Raw genomic sequence first — 14,432 nt, forward strand, 5'->3', positions numbered from 1 at the left:
ACAATAAAATTGTTAACCAGTAGGACCACCAAAATGTTTTACTTTTAAGCGAACCTCATATCGTAAGTCTCTCGAACTAGGATGCATTATTTTTTGGGTGCAGTTGGCATACGGATGCACCCGTAGCTGTAGAGGTAAGGTGCACTTTCAAATTTTATCATGGTATATAATTTTGATGTAAAATGTTCTTAGAATTATCTGAAAATTTATTTTTATAACTAATTATAAAATTTTAAATTTCAAAAATGGTTAAAATCAAGTAGATCTATAAACCTATGAAAATCTTGAAAATGGACGGTGTAGATAATATATTGTAAAATGTAGTATTTCTGAGACTTAAAAGCTTTTTATTTTTCATGGTCATACATTTCGATGTCGAGATGATCAATCAAAGGGTTTTTTAACATTAAAACTACATTTTTTTCGATGGATTTTTGAGATGCATCCGTAGTTCTACATTATGTGGTTGCATCCTTATATAAATTTTTTCCTTATTTTTTTACACACAAATAGATAGGCATCCCTGTTATCTTGGATAAATATTTTTGCCACTTTTATCGATCTAGGTTTGAAATTCCACGGCTTTGTCTCTCTAAAATTGAATAGGATTTACAGGATACACGCATGCAATACACCTCTCTCAAAGCTCAACCTATTTTCAAAACCCTCGCCCCTCTCTCTCAAAGCCCTTCCTTCTCTCTCGCAAAGCCTCCCTCGCCAGTCTCTTTGAACCCTCTGTGTCCTCTCTCACAGACCCACAATCGAGGATCAAGCTTTCATCTTCTTCAACAAGGTAAGGTTGTTGTTGTTTATTTTTCTCTGGTGTTCTTTTATTTTTTTTGCTTGTCTTTCTTCATCATAGTGTAAAGATACTTCACCAAACAAGTTAGGGTTTCCCTCATATGAACCTCCATACAAAATACATCATCTTCTTCTACGAGGGTATGGATTTTATTCTTTTGATTTTCCTGGTTTTTCCCTCTCAAACATTTTTTTTCTATGATTTCCCCATGGAAATTTGATGCTTTTTTAATGTTTGGCCTATTTTATTGAGTATAGAAGCACAATTTGTACTACTGAGAAATGTGGGTATGGTTTTTTTTGTTATACTTGTCAGATTTTTTTTTTTTTTTTCATTTTTTTTTTCTTTCTGGTTTTTTTTTGTCGTATTAGAAACCATTTTGCGATTTTTACGTTTTGTTGAATTTTTCTTTTGTCAATGTTATCCTGAAACTAGAAAGAGCTGAGTGGGATTGACTCTCAAAATTATCAAATGAAGCCTCGAAGTCATTCCAAAATTAAGATAATGGATGGATACTATGGTGCATAAATCTCTTTCATAAATTTAGATTTTGTTGAGTATTTGGTAAGCAGTGACATTGGGGAACTAATAAACTGGCGCAAGTAATTAGATCATAGTGGGGTTTGCAACCTGGGCTGTTTACAGTTTGGAACTCTATAACATTATGTAAAATATCATTGAATAAGAGTCTTTTTCTCATTAGTGCTTGAGCCCTTTCACTACATGGGTATTGAGAAACGAAGCCACCATTCAGAAAAGAAGAGTATTGAGAAATGAAGCTGTCCTCTAAAATGAAAAATTTGCGTGCTTTATTTTCCCAATTATCAATTGATCTGTTATAGATATTGAGATTTTTTTTTATTTGTTTTGAAGTAATATGTAATCTTTGACTTCCTGTGATCAGAATGAGTGCTTTTTCACTGTGATGGGGGCTTGTTCATCGTCATGAAACTGCACAATTAGTTTGTTGAATTTTATTTTTTTTTCAATTTTATCCAAAAACTAGAAAGATTCTACTCAAATGCTTCTTGAATAAATTTCTCATGAATTTTGAAGCTATGTTTTGAATGCTTGAAGATTAGAATATGAATTATGTTCCATCTCTTTTTTGCTGATATGCTTTCTGATTATGATCTCACACTAAGCAGTTTGATAGTGACATGGTTATCTTGCTTTGTTAAATATTGATGCCCTGTTTTCATTTCTTTATTTGTTAATGCTTATTTGAAGGGCATAAACTTTAGTTATGCAATGCTGGTTTTTTTTCCTTTCCCATTCATTTTTTTCCTAACAATATTTTCATTCAAAACCTTGGCAGGGAGCATGCAATATCCGATTTTCAAGAGAATCATCTGCTTCCCCCACTCTCAGTAAAGTAGTAATCCAAAATCTGAAGGAGTCTCTTGCCTTCTATCTGGGAACCAAGTTGTTTGACCTCTTTCCTGTTTCTTTTTCTTCCTCCAGTTCTGCTGTTAGTCCTCAGAGCTTGGGAAAAATTATGAAACTTTCGTTTTCTCTCTCATCCAAGCGCTCCTCTAGACCTAGACCCACTGATTTTGGAGAGAGAAACACAAATGAAGAGGAACCAAAAGCAGAATTTGTGACAGAATTCGATAGCTCAAAAACCCCATCTGAGAAATCCAGGCTTGTGATCCCAAGACAAGAGAGCTCATGGAGAGCAGAGAAAAATATGAAGAACATCAAACCAGAAGAGACCCACTTGGAATTTGAGATTATTACCCATGAAACATCCATTGAAAGTGATGTTGGGTATGGCCTAAACCTCAGAAACAAGTCTAATGGAGGGGATAGCAAGCGAGAGAACGAAGACATGGGTAATTCAGGTCTCTCATGTATGGAGCCGGTGGAGGCGACTGAGGTTGATGCCAAGAGAAAGAAAGACATGGGCAATTCAAGTTTTCCATCTGTGAAGCCAAAAAATCTCGATTCTGAATTGGAAGAGGATGGTGGGCTCGATGAATTCTCTGATATGCCAATTGAGGGTTTTGGGGCCGCTGTTCTTGCTGGTTATGGCTGGACTGAAGGCCAAGGCATAGGTCGAAAGGCCAAAAAAGATATTCAGGTGGTTCAGTACATTCGAAGAGCAGGGATGGGTGGGTTAGGGTTTACTCCTTCCTCTGTTCCAGAGAAGAAGCAAAAGAAGTATGTCAAGCCTGGAGAGAGCAGGGAATCGAGGCCTGAGCTTATTGCTCCGAAAGGATCCAATGGTCGAATCAGACATGCGGTAGGGATTGACGAGAAACTTGTACCAAGAGAGATTAAAGGGTTTTTTGTAGGAAAAATTTTGCGGGTTATTGGTGGTCCTCATTTGGGTTTGAAGGGCCAGTTGATTGAGATTTTTGGTGATGATGGGTCTTCTCAGAAGATTGGTTTGAAGCTTTTGAAGAGTGAGGAAATGGTGGTGGTGGATAGAGAGGAACTAGCTGAATTGGGTTCCCTTGAGGAAGATAAATGCTTGAAAAGAATGCGTGAATTGAAGCTTGAGGGTGATGGCAATAGGCTCAAGCACTTACGGAGGGATGAGCGAGAGAGCCATAATGGTGAGTTTGGTAAAGAGAGAAAGGCTGAACCATTACATGGGGATGTGTCAAGGCATGATAGAGAGAGGGAAAGGAGTAGCTCGAAAAGAGAAAAGGAAGATAGAAGGAAGAGAGAGAAGTCTAGACATCAAGGAAGAAAGAGTGGAGAAAGAGATGGTAAAAGCATTAGAGAAGGGGTTGAGACGGCTCCACTCTCTTGGCTTAGAAGTCATATCAGGGTCAAAGTTGTTAGCAAGGATTTTAGAGGGGGTAGATTGTATTTGAAAAAGGGTGAGGTCATGGATGTAGTAGGTCCATTAACATGTGATATAACTATGGATGACAGTAAAGAAGTTATTCAAGGAGTGAATCAAGAGATTTTGCAGACTGCTCTACCACAGAGAGGAGGCTATGTTCTTGTTTTGCTTGGAAAACACAAGGATGTCTTTGGTAAGCTGGTAGAGAAGGACTTGGATAAAGGTATTGGGATAGTGCAAGATGCAGATACGTTTGAAATGGTCTCTGTGGAACTCGATCAAATTGCAGAGTACACTGGAGATCCTGGTTGTATTGGCTATTGATTCTCTTGTAATCCTCAATATATTAACTTCGTCTAGAATGAAATAGAGGCAATCTCATAGAGGATGCACTGTATTTAAGAGGTAATTTAGTATTACATGCTGCTTATGTGTGGATTGTATAATTTTATGGACATCAAATACTACTGCTACGTATTATTTTGTTAAAGCAATGTTGATACTTTTTGCTGAGGACATTATCTGATGATGACTTGGTATTGATCAAATGTGTTTCCATCTCGACATTCTTTTATTATTGCTGCATTGTTGCCTAATATGCAATATTAGCCAACCAACGTGGGGAACTTGACTTTGTGAATATTTGTCTTTTTCCTTTTTAAGCTTCTTACAGGTGAATATATGGAAGGAGAGTCCACACATAGATAAACTCTTTGTTAGCAATTTCTTCAGATACATACCATGAACCTATTTCGATCAATTTGTTTGCAGTTATGAACCTATTTCGATCAATTTGTGTAAAGTTTACAATATCTTATCTAAAGTATAGAGCGAAAATGGTTTGTTCTCTATGATAGATTATTTATTGTATGCATGATGGAAAGTAATATTGCAGAAAGATCGTGGCACAAATTTTCATATATTTTGGATACTGTGATTTTGCTGCTATGTATCTTGATCATATATGGAAATACCTAGGGCTATTTTTATGACTTTATTGGTAACTAGTTTCTATGAATTTTTTCCCATAATTGGATGTTTGGCTATTTCTTGTAAATTATTTTGCAGCCTAAGTCACAATCTTTATGGCAATTATGTCATATTGTCAGGGACAACTTTGATATTCAAAATTACTATACCATAGTAATTAGTGCAATGATGGATTTGTAATGAAACAAGATTCCTAATCCGTTGTTCTTGATGTATACTTTCGATGCTATGTTTGTTGTATTTTTCTCTGGAGGGCATCAGGAGAGGGCATTGGTGGGTAACTAATGAGTGGATTAGTGATTTTGGGTGCTTTGATGCACATAGCAATGGGGATATATTAATCAAACCCTACCATTTGAGGATTGTATATGGTTGTTTTTGTGGATAGCAATAGACTTAGTGCCCAACTTTAATCTGAACTATTGCTGCATGTGATCAGGGATAGAAGTACATGCATTAGGAATCAAATCTTTGAGTATAATCCTTCCCATATTGCATTTTTAAGGACCACAGGATCTATTTGGTGAATTCTACAATTCATTATCTGGATCCTGAAAATTTGACCTGTCTGCCTTCTGTTGATTACAGCTTCCCCCCTTCATAAGTTTGCTTCCAAAGTATTCCCAATGGATCTGGGATGAATGTAGTCATTACTTTGTAATAAATTCGATAAACAATGGCTATATTTTGAGAACCCGTCATCATATTAAATCCTTGAGTTTTGAGATTTAAAGATAAAACATTTAAAATATTTGGATCTGTAAGAGATATTGAATAATTGGGAAAACAGTTGAAATATATTGGTCCACTACATAAACTAGATTCAACCATTCCTAGCAGTGAATCAGAAAATCTTTTATGCCTAGTATCGCGTAAACAGACTAGGATAGAATTATTTAGTCCTAAACGAGTCAAGGGTTTTACAGCTATTTGAATTAATCCTATATGTAAATATTTATAGTTTTTTGCTTTATGGACTTGTAATATCTTTTGAGATAGTAATTGAAAGTCTTCTTGATTATTTGTAACAGATAAAGTTTCTTCTACTGTTTTAATAGCATATCCGATTTTTAGATCGAATGTGCCTTTCTTATAGACATCTGATATAGGAACTTTGGGTGTGTTCCAATTTTGTATTTGGTTTTCAATATCATTAATAACAATTTCTTCTTTGTTTTTGATCCTTAGAGTTCTATTAGTTGTACTAGTTGTTTTATCTGTCAGATTCTTAATAAATTTTTCCATTATTAGGTTGCGGTTGAGTGTTATCTGGACAGTCCTCTTTGACTACCTCTTACGTCTTCTAGACCTCAGCGGCTCTCCTGGCCTAAACGGTCAACTGACTGGGTGTCCTGAGCGTCTCTGTAACAATCCTAAAATTTCAAAAAAAAAAAAAAAAGGGGAGAAAAGATGCTTTTAAATAGGTGATGGTCTGTTTGAGTATGATGGTCCTTGGGGACCATCACTATTTTCAAAAGTTTTTGCCTTTGCCTTTACCTTTACTTTTGCTTTTGCCTGCTTTTGCCTCCTGCTGCTTGCAGCTAGCCACGTCCTTTAGCGGACGTGGTTTTCGTATGTTAAAAGCAGACGCTTAACGCGACACCTCAGGTATGGGGTAGAGCGTAATAAAATATTATAATAATACGTTCTAAGAATTTAAATAGGGGAGGTGACCACTCCTACCTTAAAAAATTTTGAGATCTCTCTCTCTCTCTAGCCGAATTTTATCGAAGTTCCCTCTCAAATATTTGTGGGTAAGTGACATCGTCTTCCTGAAAAATAGTCTGTTTTTAATAAATAGTGATATTTCCGTCCAGGATCTTTATTTTATAAGTTTTGTGTGTAAGTGACATCATCTTCCTGAAAAATAGTCTGTTTTTAATAAATAGTGATATTTCCGTCCAGGATCTTTATTTTATAAGTTTTGTTTGTAAGTGACATCGTCTTTCTGAAAAATAGTCTCTTTTTAATAAATAGTGATACTTCCGTCCAAGATCTTTATTTTATAAGTTTTGTGTGTAAGTGACCCCATTGTCTCGAAAAATAATCCATTCTTTTTAAAAATGAAATGAAATAATTATTTCTGCTTATTATCACGAATTTTAGGCGCGATAAATTTTATGCGCACACGACCTCATTATCTTGAAAAATAATCTTTTTAATAAAAATTGTGATATTTTATCTATGTTAGAAATTTTAAATGCTGTAAATTCTTAGAAAAATAAATTTATTTATTTTTCTTGGCTATTGTTAGAAAATTTTAGATACTATCAAATTATTAGAAATAAATGTGATATTTCTGCTTTTAGTAAAATTGATATTTCTTTCTACTGTTTTGAATATTTAGACATTGTAAAATTCATGTGCAAATGACTGCCTTATTATTGATATTTTTGCAATTGATTATAGTATTGTTGTGAAATGTTTATTTGTAGATTGATATCCCATAAATTGTGATAATTCCGTATTCTTGAATTTCTATAAGAGTTTTTCTATACATATTAAATTGGCAATTATGCTAGAATGCCTTTACAAACTGCTACCTTTTTAAATTTGAGCCCAAAATATTTGATTGGTTATTTTTGAAATGTTATAGAGAGTGACTGTTATTAATGGTTTAAGTGAAATTCATATTAATGATTTCAGTGATATGTTGAGTACATGATATTGCTGCTTTCGAATGTTTAAAGAGATTTAGAAATAATTTAAGTATGCAAGTGGACTCATCCGGTTCGCCGGTGAGGTATAAGTGGACCTATCTGGGACGTCGGTAGGGATTAAGTGGACTCATCCGGTACGCCGGTGAGGTATAAGTGGACCTGCAGGGATTAAGTGGACCTATCTGGGACGCCGAAAGGGATTAAGTGGACCCATCAGGACGCTGATGGGGTATATAGGTGACCTACTTGGGACGTCAGTAGGGTATTTTGTGAAATCCTTTGAATTATGTACTGCCGTTAAAAGTGTTATAAGCATTTCAATTACTCGGATTATACTTAATTATGCATTTATTGAAAGTGAAACTGTTGATACATTTCTATTAATAGATCTCATTTTGGAAAATGTTGATACTTTCAATCATGATTATTTTTAGGATTATGATGATCACTTACTGAGTAGCCAAACTCATCAAACTATGGTAACATTTTTTCAGGATAACTACGGATTCATTTTGAGTGCTAGTCAAGATCAACCTTGGAAGATACTGTTGTTGTGCTAGCTTTCTTTATTTACTATGTAAGACCTCGCCACTGTAAATTTGTCCTATCAATAGATGTATATATGTTTTGTCTGTCACATCTCAGGAATAACAGTACTGTAAATTCTTGGGGTGTGACAGTCTCTAGCCTCAATTCTCGGACCAACTTTCTTTAATGGATTAATTTATTAAGTTTCTTAAGATAGAAGAACTAGTAGTAACTGTTAGATCTCTAAAACAGGGTTGGCTCTGATACCATTTTCGCCGCAAGATCTACCCTAAGCCGATCTACCCTAAGCCGTTATCATTACTTATATTAAATATGCAAAGATTACAGAGTTATAAGCTATTAATTGTTGCAGAATAGTAACATAATACAAAAACAGGAATATGATAATTAGAACAGGAAGCAAAGATATATCAAATATAATCCACGAAGTATGAGTATAGTCACAAATTTTAAATGTAAAAACAAATTTAAATTACATAACTTACTGATTACATATACAGAGACTGGCAAACTTTTTCCACTCAGAAAGATAGTAGGAAGGTAAGGAAGATAGATTACAATCACACATTCTAAAATAAAGAAGTCATATGGAAGTTACCGACTTTGTCGATGTACAGGTGACTGAATGCAGTAACTAACCTACTGTCTACAGAAAGAGAGAAGAAGAAGAAGAATAAGAAGAGAGAATATGAGAGAGCATAGAGAGCATATGAGGGCTTGAGAATTTCTGCTGCTGCTGCTGCGTCATTGATGCCGTCTGCTTTCTTCAACTGATCGAGTGGGTATTTATAGAGGAATGACCCAGGAAAACTTGTGGCTGTGGATGATAACGTAACGACGAAGGAACCTGAGGATAAGGTGAAGGGAAGCTTGTGGCTGAGGTTCGTTAGCGTAGCGACGAAGGAACCTGGGGATAAGGTTGTCGTATAAAGAGGGATACGTGGCAGGTACAGGGAGTAGCCAGGCGTTGAGGATGGTGATGGATGTGATGGCGAATCTTTTGTTGTCGAAATAGTGGCGGTACGTGTGAGCAACGAAGAAGGAGAAGAGGCCACGTCGGTAGAAGCGTGACAATGATTTGACCCCAAATTAGTCACATCGATCAAATGGGGTAAAAGAGCATCTTTACTATTTGGAGGTGTCTTGTCACTTTATGAAGAAGGGAATCTTTACTATTTGAGATGTCTTGTCACTATTGCGATGTCTTGTCACTATATGAAGAAGGGAATCTTTATTTGTCTCTTATGATGATGAGGTCATCTCAGCGAATAGTGGAACTTTTATCTGGATATTTCGGGCTGGATTTATTGGGCCGGGGCCGGCTGGACTGTAGGGCCGTGTTAAGCATCGGGTCTTTGGCTGAAGTCGTCAAATAAGGGATTGCCTTATTGGACAGTTTCTTCTGAAGTGGTTGGTGCAATAGTATCAGGAGAAAATATATGAAGAAGATTTTGCTCTATTTCTTCTAAGGTAGCATTAGGATGTGCTTGTTTCATTTTTTTCAAGTAGGCCGAAAATGTGGGTAAACTGACAGTATTATATGCTGGTGGGTTGAAGACATTGGTTTGAGGTGGTATTCGTTTAAGAGGTAAGGAGGCAGGATTAGTACTGAAAATATCCCACCATTTGATTTTCAGGGTTTTGCCAAGTTTGGGAATATACTCATAATTATTAGTATTATTCTCAGAAATAGAGTATTCCCATTTTAGGATCCATGATATTTGGTAGATAGCCATGAAATAGAGGTGGAAATCATCTTGGTCAGTACAAGTATTATATTCTGCAAATTTTGTCTGTAAGGTTTGGAAAGCATCGGGTAAAATTTGGGTCTGTGATCCCCATAATAAGAACCAATGGCGGAACCAATTTGGGAATCTTTCAAGAATAGGTAGTTTGAATTGCAAATACCAGGAATGAGTATTATTTGGATTTTGATAGGAGAATACCTTGTGCCAAGCATCAATATACTCAGAATATTTATAATATTTGTATTGGAATTCTGGATTCAATAACTTTTTTCCTTGAAGAGGATTGCATCCCCAATCATCATAAGAAAGTAATTTTTTGATTTAAAATTTAGAATAAGCATATACTTTAGTTGTACCTTGATAAAAATGAACGATTGAAACCGAACCGGTTTCCATAAGAATAGCTTCATACCATTCACGGGTTTTGACTCCGTATGATGGAGTCAAATGGTTTACAAGATAAAGGGGAGCTATTTTATTTGGGTCAAGTTGTGCATGAGTATCAGAAATGGGTATGTCTGTATGTCTGATTTGGCAGAGGTCGAGGTTTGTTTATTTGGGTATGTTGCCGGGGAAAACGTCGGACTTAGGGTTTGTATTGGACTTTGTGGAGGAGTATGCAGCAAGTATTCAGGTACATTTGAGGATCTGAGAGGTGACATAGGTGTCAGACTTAGAGAGGATTGGATGGGCATAAGAGGCCCATATCTGTTGCTTGGTACTAAGTCCATTGGTTGTTTTCCTTTGTTGGTATTTGAAGACGGAGGATTATTCATATTGATATTCTTATTATTAAGAAAGAGTTGCAAACCGTAGGATGAAAATCCGTAGGATGAAACCGTATCGTAGGATGAAAATCCGTAGGACGAAACCGTATCGTCTTTAAGGTGTAATGGGTATGTGCGGTCCCCCCTGCAAAAATTCACGGGTTAAAAAGTCAGGTAAAGAATTAGTAAGAACCGTGAAGATGCGCAATAGAGAAATCAAAAGCAGATAAAATAGCTTGCCATCGGGCAAATATTTGTTTGGATACAAGGTTTTGAACATCTTTTTGCAGAATATCTTTAGCAGCTTTACAATCGGTGCGAATCAGAAAGTGTTGATTTAAAATATCAGTTTGGAATTTACAAACACAGTGAATAATGGCAAGTAATTCTTTTTTAACAGTAGAATAATTTTTTTGGGTTGGATTCCAGGCTTTGGAAGTAAACCTTATTAATTGTTCTTTAGAATTAATAGATTGTTTTAATATACCTCCTAATCCCAATTCAGAAGCATCGCATTCAATGATTTTAGAAGCTGTGGGATCAGACAAAGTTAAACATGGAAGCTCTTTGGCCTTAAGTTTAATGCGCTGGACAGCCAAAGTATGAACATTAGTCCAAGGTGGAGGATTCTTTTTTAATCGGTCATATAAAGGTTTAGCATCAAGAGCTAAATTTTGGTAAAAATCACTTATATAATTTAGACATCCTAAAAATCGTTGTAATTCAGTTTTGTCTAATATTTTGTCAGGAAATTTATCAGCAAAGAGAATAGATCTATCAATTGGGATAATGGTCCCTTGATTTATATTATGTCCTAAAAATCTAATTTTTGTTTGAAAAAGATTCAACTTTTTAGCATAAACTACTAATCCAGCATTTTTAACTGTATGGATGAAAGTATGAAGATGTTTAAAATGTTGTTCAAGAGATTCTGAAAATACGAGGACATCATCAATATAAACAATCATGAATTTATAAAAGGGATTAAAGATATCATTCATTATTTTTTGGAATTCAGATGGAGCATTCTTAAGACCAAAAGGCATAACATTCCATTCATATTGTCCAAAAGGGACATTAAATGCTGTTTTATATTTATCTTCTTCTTTTATCTGTATTTGCCAAAAACCAGATTTTAAATCGAATTTGGAGAAGATTACAGCATCTAAGAGTCTATCGAGTAGATCTTTTTTATTGGGAATAGGATATCGAATCCATTGTAATACTTTATTGAGAGGTTTATAATTAATGACTAATCTTGGAACTCCTCGTTCTTGTTCGGCATTTTTATTGACATAAAAAGCAGAGCAGCTCTAGGGGGATGAACTAGGACGTATGAGTTTCTTTTGGAGTAAATCTTTTATTTCATGATGACATGTTTGTAATAATTCCGTATTCATTTGGATAGGTCTAGCTTTTGTTGGTATTTTTGTTTCACTAAAATTTGGTTCATATGGTAGTCCAATAATATGTTGTGTTCTATGCCAAAAAGTGTTTGGTAAATCATTACATATTTCGCTTATAATAAAACTTTTGAGTTGTTGTATCTTTTGTATCATATCATTATGTTGGAGTTTTTCATTGATAATTTTATGTTTGATTTCAAGTTGTAATGATCCTATAAAATTTTCTTTTTGTTTGATATTTTGTTTGACAGTATTGATTTCTTTAATTTTGGGTTTATCAAGAAATTCAAATTTTATAGGGGTACCATGAGTATTTGTTTCAATGCCTGTATGGGAAATAGTAACTGGATATAATAGTGTGAGGAAAGGTACGTCAAGGATTACAGCTTGGCTGAGTCCTTTGACCATGATAAATGGAGTAGGAAAACAATGTCCTTCAGTACAGATTTTGGCATTAGATAACTTATATTTTATGAACAGTCTACTGCCATCTGCAGTATTAAGGATTTGGGTAGTTTTATCAAAGTATTTTGTAGGGATTAATCCTTCATTGAGGCAATTCAGATCAGCACCTGAATCTACCAAGGCTAGATATTGGAATTCATATTCATCATTTATGACAATGGTTATTAGTACAAACCATTTTTGTGTGATTACTCGATTTAAAACATTTACTGATTGTCTGGTGGATGATTTGCATTTAGTTAGATAATCATTGGGATGATATGATTTGAGTAAATGGTTAAATTCTATGACATCTGCATCAGTATCTATTTCGGAGATATTTTCATGGAGTTCAAGGATTTGACTGCTATTTTTTAATTGGGATAATTCTACCTTAACTATATTGACTTCGGCTTTGAGTTCAGCAATAGTAGGCTCTTTTTGGGTGGCTTCATGCTGACTGATACGTTTCATGATATCAGAAAAATTATAATTATCAGGAGGTTTAACTAATGACATATGTTTTGTTTTTGTTTTAGTTAAATTGATAAACTGAGTGATTATTTCTATTTGGTGTTGATAATATATATATATATATATATATATATATATATATATATATATATATATATATATATATATATATATGGAAAAGTCTTTCCCACACCTATAGGCGAAAATGAATAGTGATTTCACCTACCCTCAACACCGTCCAAATTTCATCGCGCGGTCACGATTGTTTGGTAGTATTTTTTATTTTTTTTATTTTTTATAAATCATAATGACTTGATATATTGAGGTTATGTACATCTTACTGAGGTGCATCTAATAAAAATATAAAACAAATTATCCGTAAAAAATAAATTGACCAAAATACCTCTGAAACGTTTAGAGGGTATTTTGATCAATTATTTTCACGTAAAATATATATTTTTTATAATTTTCGAAGATTACCTTATTTTTGATGAATACACGCTTTAAATTTCAGATCATTCTGATATGTAGAAAAACAATGAAAAATAAAACACTACCGGACAATCGTGACCGCACGATAAACTTTGGACGGTGATGGGGGTAGGCGAAATCAGTGTTCATGTTCGCCTATAGGCGTTACGCAATGTTTATATATATATATATATATATATATATATATATATATATATATGTGGTTTCTATAAGGTTGCAACCTTAAACAATCAAAGTAGGTGCATGTCAAAAATTTATCAAAACATATGATTTTGGTAAAAAAAATTCTTAGGATTATCTCAAGATCTATTTTCATATCTAATTATAAAAATTTTTAATTAAAAAATAGTTAAAGCCATATAGATCTATGAACATATGAAAATCTTGAAAATGGACGGTCTAGATAATGTATTGCAAGCTGCATTATTTCTAGGACTCAAAATCTTTTTTTTCTCCCCATATTCATGCATCTCGATATCGAGATGAACACTTAGAGGTTTTTTAACATTAAAACAACCTGTTTCGATGGATTTTTTAGATGCATCCGTAATTCTACATTATAAGGTTGCAACCTTATATAAACTTTTTTCATATATATATATATATAAATATATGGAAAAAACTCTTGTCAGCTCATGGGCTCATGGAACAGTATAAGCCCAACGACCCAGATTGAATCTGGACCAATCCAATGATCACAATTATGTTTCATAATTGAATTTTATTTTACTTTTCTACAAATCTAAATTACTTGAAAAATTTGGAGCGTCTATTCTTCCAGAATAGTAGTCTAATAAAAATATATAAAAAATAATTCGCTTAAAGACAATAGTATTCTACAAATATGACAAGGGGTACTTTTGTCATCTCCATAAGGGCCCTTAGTTAATGTCAAAGTTACCAATTAAAATATTTTTTAATAAAAAATAATGATCATTTTGATAAATACACCCATCATAAACCCTTTTATTATTAACTTTTATATTTTTAGGCGTTCTTAACTCTAGACAAATATATATATATATATATATATATGAAAATGCAGAGATTAGTCGACTAGCTCATATGAACATATGAGTTCATATGAGTCCAATGGCTCAGATTGAATTTGAGCCGATCTGACAGTCACGACCTCATTTCATATTTTCATTTTAATTTTTTTCTAAAAATTCAAATAACTTAAGATTTTAGACGTGTGTTCTTCAAAAATAGGATAATATAATAAAAATATCCAAAAAAAAATTTGTATAAAAAAAAGTGAAATCCAAATACGAAATGAGGTCGTGATCGTCAGATCGGCCTA

The 14,432-nt window shown here is 34.1% G+C and overlaps 1 protein-coding gene across 2 annotated transcripts; it reads left to right on the forward strand.

The window, feature by feature from the left end:
- Window positions 1-432: 432 nt before the first annotated feature.
- On the forward strand, window positions 433-8,453 carry LOC18436415 (protein MOS2). 2 transcript variants are annotated; one of them, XR_016041536.1, is made up of 3 exons: window positions 433-793; window positions 2,121-4,004; window positions 7,744-8,453. XR_016041536.1 is itself a non-coding variant. In XM_006846435.4 (2 exons), the coding sequence occupies exon 2, from the start codon at window positions 2,301-2,303 to the stop codon at window positions 3,921-3,923; it is 1,623 nt and encodes a 540-aa protein (XP_006846498.1). In that variant the 5' UTR covers window positions 433-793; window positions 2,121-2,300; the 3' UTR covers window positions 3,924-4,112. The 2 variants fall into 2 exon arrangements, 1 of the variants encoding a protein (XP_006846498.1); XM_006846435.4 differs by lacking the exon at window positions 7,744-8,453 and having other exon boundaries at window positions 2,121-4,112.
- The last annotated feature ends 5,979 nt before the right edge of the window (window positions 8,454-14,432 follow it).

The sequence above is a fragment of the Amborella trichopoda genome, chromosome 9, assembly GCF_054954075.1.
Source record: "Amborella trichopoda isolate Santa Cruz 75 chromosome 9, AtrichopodaSantaCruz75HAP2 v2.0, whole genome shotgun sequence".
Taxonomy (NCBI): domain Eukaryota; kingdom Viridiplantae; phylum Streptophyta; class Magnoliopsida; order Amborellales; family Amborellaceae; genus Amborella; species Amborella trichopoda.

Excerpts from the sequence above, each read along its gene's own strand:
- LOC18436415 (XM_006846435.4), top strand. The coding sequence starts at position 2,301 with ATGAAACTTTCGTTTTCTCTCTCATCCAAGCGCTCCTCTAGACCTAGA.